This window comes from Hippichthys cyanospilos, chromosome 4, assembly GCF_059441005.1.
Source record: "Hippichthys cyanospilos isolate Australia breed blue-spotted pipefish chromosome 4, RoL_Hcya_1.0, whole genome shotgun sequence".
In the NCBI taxonomy this organism is placed as follows: domain Eukaryota; kingdom Metazoa; phylum Chordata; class Actinopteri; order Syngnathiformes; family Syngnathidae; genus Hippichthys; species Hippichthys cyanospilos.
The window spans coordinates 14,347,394-14,359,836 of record NC_142372.1 but is presented as its reverse complement, the minus strand read 5'-3'; the positions used below and the strand labels follow the sequence as shown (position 1 = coordinate 14,359,836).

The following is a 12,443-nucleotide window of genomic DNA, read 5'->3' as shown; positions in this document are numbered from 1 at the left end:
AGACTTTCATGGTCAGCTGAAAGGACAGGAGAAACGGATGAAGGGTTCAGCTCTGTCTCAAACTTTTAACAAGACAACCAACAACAAGTGCTAACGTTTTCTTAAGGTCTTCAAGGATTTTAGACTCAAAAACAGTCATTAAGTTGAAAACCTGTAATACAATGTGAATGACAGGATTAGGCGTGATCCTTACTTCTGAATGAAGTCCAGCGTTGACGATCCAGCGGAAGAGTATTGCAGGTCCAAGATATAATGTACAGTATATGATGTATGTAGAAACAAAGGGTGTGGGCCCATTATGATCGTTTCATCAGTGACTGTAAACCATCCACGGGCTTCATCATATCACTTGTAAAAACAGATAGCACATGTGCGATGAGCACTTCGGTGTGCTTTAGATATAACTAAATACTATCCATTGAAATAACACGAGTGTATCGCAAATAGACTTAATGCCTCAAACCCACCTTCACCAGTCAATCCAGAAGAGAAACAAATTTCAAATTGTCGGAGTGGAACATCAGGAATCTTCTGCTGCTGGCTTCTCTCCCATCCATCATTCAACAAGTCTCACATGCTCTTCTATTTTCAAGTCCTCTCTGCACCTGAACATCCCCTCCAACCAACAACAACAGGAGCCTATGAGGTTATGCTAAAGACTCCGAAATCCAATCACTGTCTAATGTAACAAATGTATGTTCTATAAAGTAGCCTCCCTCATTTAAAAAACAATGCTTGTGTGTGCACCTGGCCAAACTTTGTCAAGCCTGCGAGAGCAACAATTGTTTGACTCACTTTAGACCTGATTCTAGCGATACTTGGATTAATCTATTGGCTGTATTTTGTCTGATTAGTGGGTGACGTTCTCTTAACTGTACTCCATCTACATCAAATCAAGATCATGATTACCAACTTACCTGCCAATATGTTGCAGCATAACCTGGTACAACACTGGAATGGAATGCATTGTTTTTACCTATTTACTTGTGATCTAATAAATGTGTTATTTTCAGTGACATTTAGAGCAAATGTGAATTTTAACTGTGATTTTTTTTTGTATTTCCCATGGTATTATGGCTTTCAACATAAACCAACACTGAGGCAATTTCCATGATCTCATTTTCGGTGAACCAACACAGGAAGTCACTGTGTACTGTAGCAACCACTTATTCTAGCATTTTCATCCCCCTCTGAAACGTTTGTTTTCTATCACTCACGCTACATAAAATATGTGCTGGTTTGAGCGCAAGTGCCGACAAAGACATGATCCAATCATCTAAACAGGATGCAAACTGGATATGTTCTTCTCTTTTGGGTATTTACCATTTTGATTGAAGGCTGCTGCGAGAAAAGTAATCAACGTGATGAAGCAGGTATGTTTGGAGCCAAAGGAATGTTTAACCCTCGTATTTTTTCGGTTACAATTATTAGACTTTGCAATGTTTTTATGTTTCATCAAGATAAAGCATGAAAAAAACCACAACAGAGCTGTAATTTATGTAATATGTTAAAAGAGGCCAAAAGTCAGAAGGGCATCAAGATCAAATCTCTATAACTGTTTCAGATTGGCGCTCCAAAAATTATTGACTGGAACGTGATTTAAATCTGATTTGTCCCACTCATGCCATTATAAATAGTCATTTTCCATTTATCTGATGTCATATCATTTTTTACGTCTCTTGTGGCTGGCACAGAGATGGTCAATGTGCCCATTTCTGTCATATAGTGGTGGTAATGTTAATTATAAATACTTCGTAGTTTGTGTAACATTTTCTATTTGTGTATACCGTATAAAATTAAAAGTTATGGTTGCAACACAATACAACTTTTGTTGTCCAAAAATAAATTAACACCTAATTTTTTAATACATATAGATATGTATGGATAGGTATGATGCCACTGAACATTTTGAGTGGTTGAAAGTAAAAAGATGCAAAATGGTTTCATTATGACACCTCAAATGCAGAAACATTTTTTGTAAAAAAATAAAATAAAATGTACGATACTTTTCACCATCCGCCAAGGGTAAAAACATATTGGCATTTTTTTCAAACGAAAAAGCCTATGTTTGTTTTTGATGTTGTCTCCAGCTCTTCGCATGACTACAACACAGCAGCACTACCGAGCTGTAGAGGCTGAAATGTTTTTGATGCCGTGCACCAACAAAAAGGTGACATGGCACAAGATTCGAGAAGACGGAGACCAAAATGGAGGCTTCCATTTTGACTGTGGGAAGGAGTTCCTAGCCGAAACCAAACATTCAGGAAATTACACTTTGCTTACTGGGTAATGTTGCTTCTTGTGTATACAATTGTATTAGTAGTGGCTCTCAAACATTTTAAGCCAACCTTCTTTTAATAACACCGGGTTCAATTCAAAATCGTCAGAAAAATGAAAATTGTAATAAAAATGTTCAAAAATAAACAGTTCTAGAAGAAAAAATGCAAATGTTTGTGAAGTTTGAGTCTACAACAGCTTATAAGCAATGCAAGAGGGGAAACAATTAAAAAAGTTTTTAATACAAATTTCCAAATAAAATTTTAAGAGGTTTTTTTTTTTAATAACTACAAATAGTCACTGATGTTGTATTAGTGTTTGTGTTAAAACATTAATAAAAAAAACAGAACATTTAATAAGTGTAGTTCATGCAAGTTTAACTTTTAAGTACAACATATTTGCATGTAATATTCTTATAGGCTTGTACTTGTCGAACATTTATGTCGATATAGTTTTAATTTGGCTTTTATGTGTAATTCATTTTTGAATGCTTCGCATTGACATTATTTACATTTCCCCCAATAAGCACAGGTTAATGTTACAGTGGTTCACAATAACATTAAATATACTGATAATGCGAGTATCTTACGCTCTGTAATACCTATATTGATGTCACTAGAGGTACGTAGATGAAGTCTAGGATGAAATTCAAAAAGAAAACAATACAGCAAAGATATGCTTCATTTCAAATGCTCCGGAGTGCTTTGTGTTTCGCTCACATTTTCTATGAAACTTTTAATGAAATACGTTTTTGGACCTCTGTGCTGTCAAATGGCAGCAAAACGTTCCTCTATCTTCAAGTGTTGGACAAGCAACCGCCATGTTACAAGGCTGTGGAGGCGGGCGTCACGCTGACTGCAGGTGAAGGAGGAGAGATCCCCTGCCCTGGTTTCAACTGCACTATTGGCGCAGATGTCACCTGGTACAAGGTGAGGCATCTTGTGGGGTAAGTAGACATATTGTGTACATGATCCTAAAAAAGACTTGGGTATGCTCTCCCTCAGGGTGACAGAAGCATGTCAGAAATGCGCCGTGCCTCCTGTGTGATGATGAAAGGCCAGTTGAATCTCTGCACAGTGCGCCAATACGACACAGGCCGATATTTTTGTGACAAACTCTCTATAGAACAAGGAGTTGAATGGACCTACAGGAGTTCTGTTTTTGTAACAGCTATACGTAAGTGCCTTGCTTGAGAGTGAAATGAATATACTATTAGCATTTTCATTAGGTATAGATAGGGTGACCAGATTCCAAAATAAAAACATATTTTATAAAAAATTTAATCGCTAGTCAATCAAGTGAGCGGTAGGTGTTTTTTTTTTAGGGTTTTCAGGGGTTAAAATGTGTGACTATCTAAATTAGTAAATAGTGAGCTGGGAATATGTGAGGGGTCAATGTGCTTTTTTTTTAACCTCCATTTAAATGTCCAATGAGGTAACATTTGAACTTTGTTGTTCATCAGCCTCAAAAGACGTCAGTGCCATTCCAACGATTTCATTACCTGATGGCAGCAGAGCAGAGGAAGTTGAGTTTGGTAAGCACTGTACATCCAAACGAAATCACCTAATTGGCGGGCGTACCTTGGCTGTCGGAGGGCACTTACTGTACCTGAATTCATGCAACTCTCAGACCAATATCAAGTCACATCTATTAAGAGATAAAAGATATGTACTTAATAATTGTGTTTAAAAATATTTGGTGGCACTTCCTTTTCACTGTCTAGCAGAATTGATGAAAACCACAAAGAGTAAAGCTTAACTCATGCAGTGCCATGGATGAGAATTCCCATCTTTCAAAATAGTAATAACAATAATAAATGATAACATTTTGGTCAAATACATTTTTATGGCTTACCTAATATCCTGTAAGTCAATCGAGCACTGTCGTGCTAACTGTGACTAGTGGATGGCAGTGTTTCCACACTTACAACACAGGCATTACCTACATCAGTTCTAACTGAGGAATGGAAGTCATTCTTGCATTCGGCAGCACCTATATTTACAAAGATATAGCACACGATATTTTGTTGGCCTTGAAAGGTGAGTGAAGACGCTAAATATACCACCCCTTTAGAGCTTTCCTTTTCAAATAACACTTGGCACTGAGAGAGTTCATGTTTGTTTGTATTTTTTTGTGTTTCCTTTAGGGGAGTCACACATTCTGACATGTCTGGTGCATTTTCCTTTTGAGGTCAACTTTTCACCATTTGTGCAGTGGTATATAAATTACAGAGGCAATGCGGACAACAAAATTCTGCTACCCAAACAGAGCCAGAAGTGAGTCACTGTCACAGTGTAACGACACTTTAAACATCAAGCTTGTTTGCCATATGTTTGGTCATTACTAATAATCAAGGGAATGTATTTGTTTTGAGAAATAAAATTATTTTCATCTTCCCTCCAATTCAGACAGGAAAGGGTGATATTTACAGAGATCATGGTGACACACACATCTATCATCCAGGAGGTGACGGCCCTTCATCTGAACCACACATATACTTGCATGGCCACCAATTCTTTTGGAAACAGAAGTGTGACTGTCAAGCTTGAGAGGAAAATTAAAAGTATGCTATATTGTTACTTTATTGAAGTACAAAATCTGAATTTTCACATTCTAATGAATACACATTGTCTGATACGTTTGAAAACACTCAATATTTCTTTTCCCATACAGCGAGTAAATACTAATAATGCCGCGTCACACCACCTGAGTTTAAGTGGTCTCAAGTCTTTTTTCTTTTATCAAATTAAAAGTCATCAAACACTGACATGTCCGCTTAAGATGTAAGTTCAACTTTAACCACTCATAAGTAGGGAACGGAATTGAAAACCAAGTCTTATTTTGAACCGCTTCCCAGTGTTTTGATTTCTTGGGATCATCAGCATGCATGTTGTGTAGCATAATAATGTATGGGAATGTTATTACAGTAATAGCCCAGGGCGCAAATGCTCAAAGGTTTGGTTACATTTTACAAGGAAGGATGAAAACAGGGCAGCTTGCATTGCTTGTAAAGTCAATGTGCATGCACACACACAAAAAGTCGCAACATAAAAACTGAACAGATGCTTGCTAATCAACCTGTTAATTCCCGCCCATTTCGATACAAGAAACAATAAGAGAATCAATAAAGAATCGAATCGTTTGACTGAATCAAAAATGGAATCAGAATGGTCAAAATATTATCAATTTCCATCCTTACTCGTAAGTATGTGTGACATCATAGTGAAATGGTGAATGGACTGTATATAGTGTTTTTCTACCTCAGTTCCTCAAAGCGCTTTACACCGACTACTCGTTTGTCTCGTGATGACACAGCATCAGAAGCAAATAAGGGTTCGAAGAACACTTCCGCACGGTCACAATGGTTGAGAGCTTGAAGTTGCAACCTTTAGGTTGGAAATGGACCCTGGCAAATGATCATTGTTAAATAATATACATATAAGACCATTAAATACTACAGAAGCAATATACTAAAAATTGTATGAAATCATCATCAATGTCATTATCCATCAATCCATCTATTATCTGAACCACTTATTCATGTGTGCTGGGTACGTATATATTCCGGTCAGTTTTAGAACCTTAATTCAAGTCCTTTGGTCGAGGCTGATAAGTTTATGTCTGGAGATGCATGGGGGTCTAGAGGTTAGAGGTCAACTCAAGGTTGATTCTGCTAACTTTCAGACAACTTAAAATATATGTATAACAACTCTATGCTTTACCTGCAGGGAAATGGCCATCACTGAATGGCTATCCAATTGCAGCATTACTGTTGGTTGCTGGTGTGGCTGTTGTTTTGCGTGTGAAATGGTTGGAACTAAAACTTATCTACATATTACACTTTCAAACTGGAAAAGATGATGCAGGTGAGGATGCAATGCACACACGTACTGTGGTACTGAATAAGTATCAGTTGATGTCCAACGGATGAGCTACACTGAGTGAAAACATTCATCTGCACAGGATGTGGTTTCACAACTCAAAATTCTACCACACAGGGAAAGTTGAGTTCTCAAAAGTTTCTGTCAAAAGTAGGTGATTCCAACCAGATGAAATATTATTTTATGAAATTTGAGTAGTGGTGTATGTATATAAAAAATACATATACACACAGACATATATTTATTTATTTATTTATTTATTTATTTATTTATTTCACTCTGATTGATATTACATTTCCAAAGATGACAACAACTCACAAATTGTGCATTTATTTGCGTCGTTAAAAAGACTGTGCATTATACTTACAATGAATGTCTTTTCCCCTTTTATCAGATGAAAAAGATTTTGATGTGTTTTTGTCTTATTTGTGGACACGTCCACATGAGGAGACGTGCCCGATGCTCTCCTCACTATCTGGAACAGAATTACACAGTAAGAGAACATTTTTTCAGGTCAGTATAGTGAAAGGGAAAAAAAAAGGCAAAAACAATATATTCATTTTGCAGATCCTCCATCAATACTCGAACCATTCAAATCTGAGCATATCATCAGCCAAACGAGGCCACCTGAGGTGCTGATTCCCTTGGTTTTGGAAGACCTGTGGGGGTATCGTCTTTGTTTGCTGGAGAGGGACATGCTTCCTGGTGAAGGTCAGAGGATCAACTCTCAGGACACGTAAACATGAGTGGAGTCATGGTTTCTTATGACATCTATTTTCGCTTGGCAGCCTACACCAATGATGTGGTGCGTGCAATCCGAAGAAGTCAAATCCTCATCTGTGTTGTGTCTGCTGACTATTTGTCTAACAGCAATGCTGTGTTTGTCCTGGAATCAGGAATTCAGGTAAGTCAAAACCTCTGCTGAAGCAAGTTTGCTAAAAATGTTGTCAATATTTATAACAGAAACGTAGAAGCTTTTAAGCATCATCAACTCTTTATACACTCACCCAATAGACTCACACACACAACAAAAAATGACCCAACCTTTCCCTAGTTACTGCAGGTGTTCCCCAGAGGTCCGTTCTTGAGCCTCTCCTATTCATTACCTATATCTCTCATAGGCAGTTTTTTTTTTTTTTTTTATTTCATATTGCTTTCCACTATTTAGCACATGACACATAGACCTACTTTGTCCCTTGACAGCAGTAGCCCCCTAAATAACATTACCTGGCCGGTAATCCACCAGAATCAACCCACTATAGTATAATAAATTATATAACTATATAACACTGCAACTATATTATATACTATATACAACTATATTACTCCTTTTTGTCTTCCAAGATTTTGTTACAGGACTCTGATCTTAAAATTCTGCTGGTACGGACAAATAGAACATCGACAGAACAGACGGATTCATCTCTGCCTTCATTGGTCCAAAGGGCCCTGAGAGTGCTCCCCAGCCTGGACTGGAATGTGGAACAAACTGAAAGAGTGACTGGGAAATTCTGGAGGTCACTAAGGAAGGCCTTACCCAAACAAAGTAAAAATGTGTCACTCAAGTCATATCACATTCCCGTGCCAATTTCAGACTCAACAATCACAGAAACAGAGTTAAAAATAGGGATCTGATCTGCTCTGATACCTTTTTTTCTCCAGAATGGGTACGAGTGCAAGTTCTTACATTTGAGTGCTTGCCAATACAAAGTACCAATGACGATAATGCCAAAACAGCCTGCAAATAGTGTTGAAAATGTGTCATTTTAAATGAATAATGTTTATACACACACACATGCCAAATATTTATCTACACACACACACACACAACTTTTCAGGTTTAGTAACTATACATGCCCTTTTGCATTGTGCCATCCTATTTGTGCAAATATTCTTGGTGTAGCATACATTTAATCCTCGCTATGTTTTACTATTTGAAAGGAAATTCTCTTCTCGGTGTCAGTAAACAGCTTGAAACAAGAACATGGACCCTTTGTCCAGCTGTTCACCATATTTCATTTTGGGTGGTATTGGTGTCATTGTGTCGGATCAAGTACAAGCACAGAGTAGTATGGAAAACACAGAGCTCAACAAAGTTGGGCTATGTATTGGTGTCTGCATTTACTATGGCAAACATGAAAACAACTCAAAAATATCTTCCAAAATGTTTATTGGGGTGTCTTTATACAGTCTTCTATAGTGTACAGTCAAGAGATTGGGCAACCATTTCCAAAATTCCACTGGTACGATGTTAATTGAAAAAATTGCAGGTAACAGAGAGGAACTGAGCCAATTAAAAGCAAAAAGGACATCCTCTCTTGGGGGCATATTCTTCTGTAATCCGAAACGGCAGACGACTGTGTCAACAGCGTCCCACTTATGTACCTTCATAGGTGGAGCAACCATTAAATGACGGCGACCCTTGACAAATAAGTCAGTATGCATTTTGCTCTGGAGACTGTAGCATTGTTGGGACTTCTGTGCTCTGGCACCTCTCAAAGGCAAAACACCATTTTCCATACATCGCGAGTGATTTCTGGACTTCTGGATCTGAGTTTCATAATGAAAGTAGGAGGCACAGCCGTGCTCATATGTCTACTAACATGAGCAGCGCTGTATTTGCAAAATACACCTCATGAAAACTACTAAAGTCAGACATTAGTGTCTCCCTCAGACTTCACCAAAGCATGCTTTTCTGGTGTTTGCACACATATTTCCAAAGTGGGTGTGTCTGGCGCCTGGATGGGAAAATGACCGCACCTTGAACGTGCATAAGAGTTGTGTTAAGAAATTGACTTCAGTTCAAATGGGACAATATATCCCTTAAGGAGCCCTAAGATAAAGCCTAAGACTTGGCCTAGTAGTAAAATGTAATTTATTTTATTTAGGAGGCAGGCGTTTGCATGGTTTTACAATTGGACAATATTTCATGTTTTAGGTGACCAATTAAACAGACATTTCGTGTGTAATTTCATAAAAAGAAAAAAAAATACAACAGAGAGGGAGACCTGTATGTGATGGGGGCTGGCACAGCTGGCAGATAAAAATGGAAGTATGCAAGTAAAAAAAAAGATCTGTCACTCTTGGACACAACAAATCAATCTACAGCTTAAGGTTGCAAGATTCTGGATTTCTTTAGCAGTGGCAACTTTGCAAAGGAATTAATGAGAAATTGAGGGAATGAAATAATTCACAAAAATTTAATATTTACTATTGATAAGGAATTAATTACTGAGCAAGATATTTTGACAGAATTCTGACTTAAACAACCAGATTTCATACACGCAACAGCACCTTGCCTTACACGATTCCCAGCTGACAAGGTTTTGCAGTCTAGAGCAATCACTAATTTAAAAAAAAAAAAAAACAACAACAATTTGGAAATTTTCCCTAACTGCCCATCCTACGGAAAGTCTGCAGAAATGTTCCACCTCTTTGCAATCTTACTAGGGATAAAAATGAAGAAGAAAAAAAAAAATCACTCATTTATATACATGTATACACAAAACGGCTCAAAAATCAAGTCCACCTCACCAGCTATACACATATAAAGAAGCAGGAAGATCGGCGTGAACTTTTCTTATTGACCATTAAATGTAATGAGCAGAAAATGTTATGCTTTTAACTTTGTCACACATTGCTGTGTTTCTCATAGTGTGGCATACAGCTGTAAGGTCATAAAAAGAGAACCTTAAGTATGCTTGCTAGGACATCCTCAAAGCAGAGGCTCTGATAACATAAGCCTTTGTAGTGATCTCGGGAGGGATTTAATGTTGACTTCAGAGGCCATGAGTGGCGAGAAAAGATTTTTTTTTCTTCACTTTTTTTCTGTGTGCGCCTTCAGCTTCCTCTCCCAAAGTTTTTGATTATCAGAGAAGCCCTGCTTGCCCTTATTGAAGGAGTTTGGTCCCGCCGATGTCGGCGTCTCCCTAGAAAGATTTCAGATAAATATTGTGTTAATCTTGACTGGACTTGACTCGATACAAAAGAAAAACACACTCAAGTAAATCATTGTCTGAATGGAGCTCTTCAACTCACTGCCATACTGTTAACAACACTAAAAATGTCACAAGATAGCACCATAACAATACTTTTGTATATGTCAGGGTTCACTATAGCATCGAAAATGACAGAATTAGGCTGTATTTGGTCAAGTACCTGCCAATGTTCTTCATCCGCATCTTTGCTTCAGGGGGCATCTCCTCAGGTTCACTCTACAAGGTGAGCACATTTTATCAGGGTATTTGCATTAGTGGTCTCTGTGCAATATATACTGAATACTGTACGTCTGGAGATTTTTTTTCCCCTAACCATAAAATTTGTCTTTGTGAGGTGAAATAAAGTGTCTAATTATAACATGAGTCCTTCAGCGTAATTATTCAATTAATCTAAAAGACCTCAAAGCCATCATCACTATCTGACACACCAAATAGCTCCTCCCATTTATATCCTGATATCCTCTCTTTCCTGCTACTCATTTGCACAAACATCCTCATTGCTCTCACACGGGTAGTCATCTTCGGACCCAACCAGTTTGTTTGAGAGGTCTTCTGAGATGATTTGCTGATCATCTTACTTGGGACGTTCTTTACCCAAGTGACGACTGTTGGGAGATCAGAGCGTGGAAGGGCAACATCCCTTTGCTGTTCCTCCCCCCACCTGCCGAGCTCTCAATTTCCTTGCTTTTCTGAGTCATTCCATAGCAGTGATATAGCAATATCTTAATTATATTTTGAAACCTAACAAGCAAAGAATTTATTGAGGACCTTGCTATTTTGAGATTTTGCAGCGCATAGAAAACAGCTTTAAGGACTACTCTTCTTCCCAGACTTGGAAAAGCCTTTCATTCAAAGTTGTCTAGTTGTTTAAAAAAATTACAGTCGTGTTATATACTTTTTCTACTCCAGTACTTACGTCATCATCCTCATTGAAAACAGATGCCAGTCCAAGCTTTTTTGGAGGGGCTGCTGGTACAGGCTCTTTGGGTTTCTAAGGCAACATAGTGAGTACAGAAGAAAAATAAATTTTACAGGATAATCCATAACTGTGGTCTTGTCCTTATTCAGGTCAAGATCCTGCATCACAATTACCTCTTGGTTATCTAGTAAAAACATTAAAATAACCCGAAAGATTCTCGCCTTACTTTGGGGGCTGGTCTTTACCCTCCCTTAAACACATTTTTTTTATTTGATCACTGTACTTAAGTAGATTTTTCAGGTGTCTGTTCCTCACTAAAGTATTTTTCCTGCATTTTTTTAACTTGTACTCCATGAACAAACATCGGGCCAGCTCAACTATAACACAACAAAGACGAAACCAAGAACATGTACTCACACTTGCTCCAAGTTTGATGGATATGGGATTGTTTTTTTTCGCAGAATTGCTGCTCATGCCAAAGCCTATTTTGGAGGCTTTGCAGGGCGCTGGTGGGGCTGACTGGCTTTCGTCCTCGTCCTCGGAGGAAAGATGCTCGGATGTGCGTTTGAGTTTGCTCGCTCCTCCGCCCCCCGTGCTACAAGAGACAGGCTTAGTTTTCACTCTGCCTCCCTCCTCCAGCGGCCCTGCTTGAGGCAAGACAACTCACCAAGGTGAACAACGGTTTTGTTACAAAGAGCTAAATAACATCATTGGCTGCACGGCTATGTTTGGAGACATCGAATGTGACACACGAAACGCAAGTCTAGTTCATGCGTGCAATGCCCAGCCTGAGATTCGCTCACAATTCCTTCGACTTTGGACACAAAGCTTTAATTATCTTTTAAACATTGTCACTACTTGTAATCATAATGCGTGAGCACACGAATACAGATATTATTTTTAAAGCGATTTCAATCTACGATAACGCTATCTCTGCAACACCTGACGTTAGCTCGTTATATTTTAGGACTCTATATGTGGCAAATTTCGGATGTCTTAGAACTAACGTACACAAAGAATAAACAAAAACGGGTTTAGGATAAGTCAATGTAATTGAAAAGGCACAGATATCACCTCCGTCGTCGCGGCGGTCTCTCCTGTTGCGGTCGATGCTCGCCATTTTGAATTGAATGGCTCTGTGACTGCTTCTTCTTCGAGTTAGTTTCGGTTCTGAGCATCATAGCGCCCCCAGCGAGGAAACCTTTTATTTTTCCTCCGCAATTTTTCATCCACTTGTTTTGCGATTAAAGGACATTTCATATCTATTATTAATATGCTTTAATACATATCTGTTAACACATTGTATAATATCTATTAAGTAATGTTTTAGAGTGACGGGGAAGTGGATTTTTACCCTCTGACTTTTGATGA

General features: G+C 38.2%; 2 protein-coding genes across 2 annotated transcripts; one reads left to right on the top strand and one right to left on the bottom strand.

Annotated features, from left to right (window-relative positions):
* The first annotated feature begins 1,285 nt into the window (after positions 1–1,285).
* On the top strand, positions 1,286–10,443 carry LOC148424714 (interleukin-18 receptor accessory protein-like). The gene is made up of 12 exons (XM_088413285.1): positions 1,286–1,373; positions 2,091–2,286; positions 3,056–3,206; positions 3,282–3,453; positions 3,740–3,811; positions 4,424–4,553; positions 4,686–4,840; positions 6,006–6,143; positions 6,553–6,651; positions 6,726–6,869; positions 6,947–7,062; positions 7,503–10,443. Exons 1-12 carry the CDS (start codon positions 1,286–1,288, stop codon positions 7,788–7,790), a joined length of 1,749 nt encoding a protein of 582 aa, XP_088269411.1. The 3' UTR covers positions 7,791–10,443.
* pcnp (PEST proteolytic signal containing nuclear protein) lies at positions 8,309–12,220 on the bottom strand. Its single transcript, XM_088413287.1, has 5 exons — positions 12,147–12,220; positions 11,490–11,716; positions 11,070–11,144; positions 10,314–10,369; positions 8,309–10,084 (listed from the first exon to the last, which is right to left on the bottom strand). The coding sequence occupies exons 1-5, from the start codon at positions 12,190–12,192 to the stop codon at positions 9,973–9,975; spliced, it is 516 nt and encodes a 171-aa protein (XP_088269413.1). The 5' UTR covers positions 12,193–12,220; the 3' UTR covers positions 8,309–9,972.
* Positions 12,221–12,443: the final 223 nt, after the last annotated feature.

Excerpts from the sequence above, each read along its gene's own strand:
- LOC148424714 (XM_088413285.1), top strand. The coding sequence starts at position 1,286 with ATGCAAACTGGATATGTTCTTCTCTTTTGGGTATTTACCATTTTGATT. Across the intron at positions 2,287-3,055 it reads AATTACACTTTGCTTACTGG|CAAAACGTTCCTCTATCTTC; the intron begins GTAATGTTGCTT and ends GTCAAATGGCAG. Across the intron at positions 6,144-6,552 it reads AACTGGAAAAGATGATGCAG|ATGAAAAAGATTTTGATGTG; the intron begins GTGAGGATGCAA and ends CCCTTTTATCAG.
- pcnp (XM_088413287.1), bottom strand. The coding sequence starts at position 12,192 with ATGGCGAGCATCGACCGCAACAGGAGAGACCGCCGCGACGACGGAG. Across the intron at positions 11,145-11,489 it reads CCATCAAACTTGGAGCAAGT|AAACCCAAAGAGCCTGTACC; the intron begins GTGAGTACATGT and ends ATGTTGCCTTAG. Across the intron at positions 10,085-10,313 it reads CGGATGAAGAACATTGGCAG|GGAGACGCCGACATCGGCGG; the intron begins GTACTTGACCAA and ends AAATCTTTCTAG.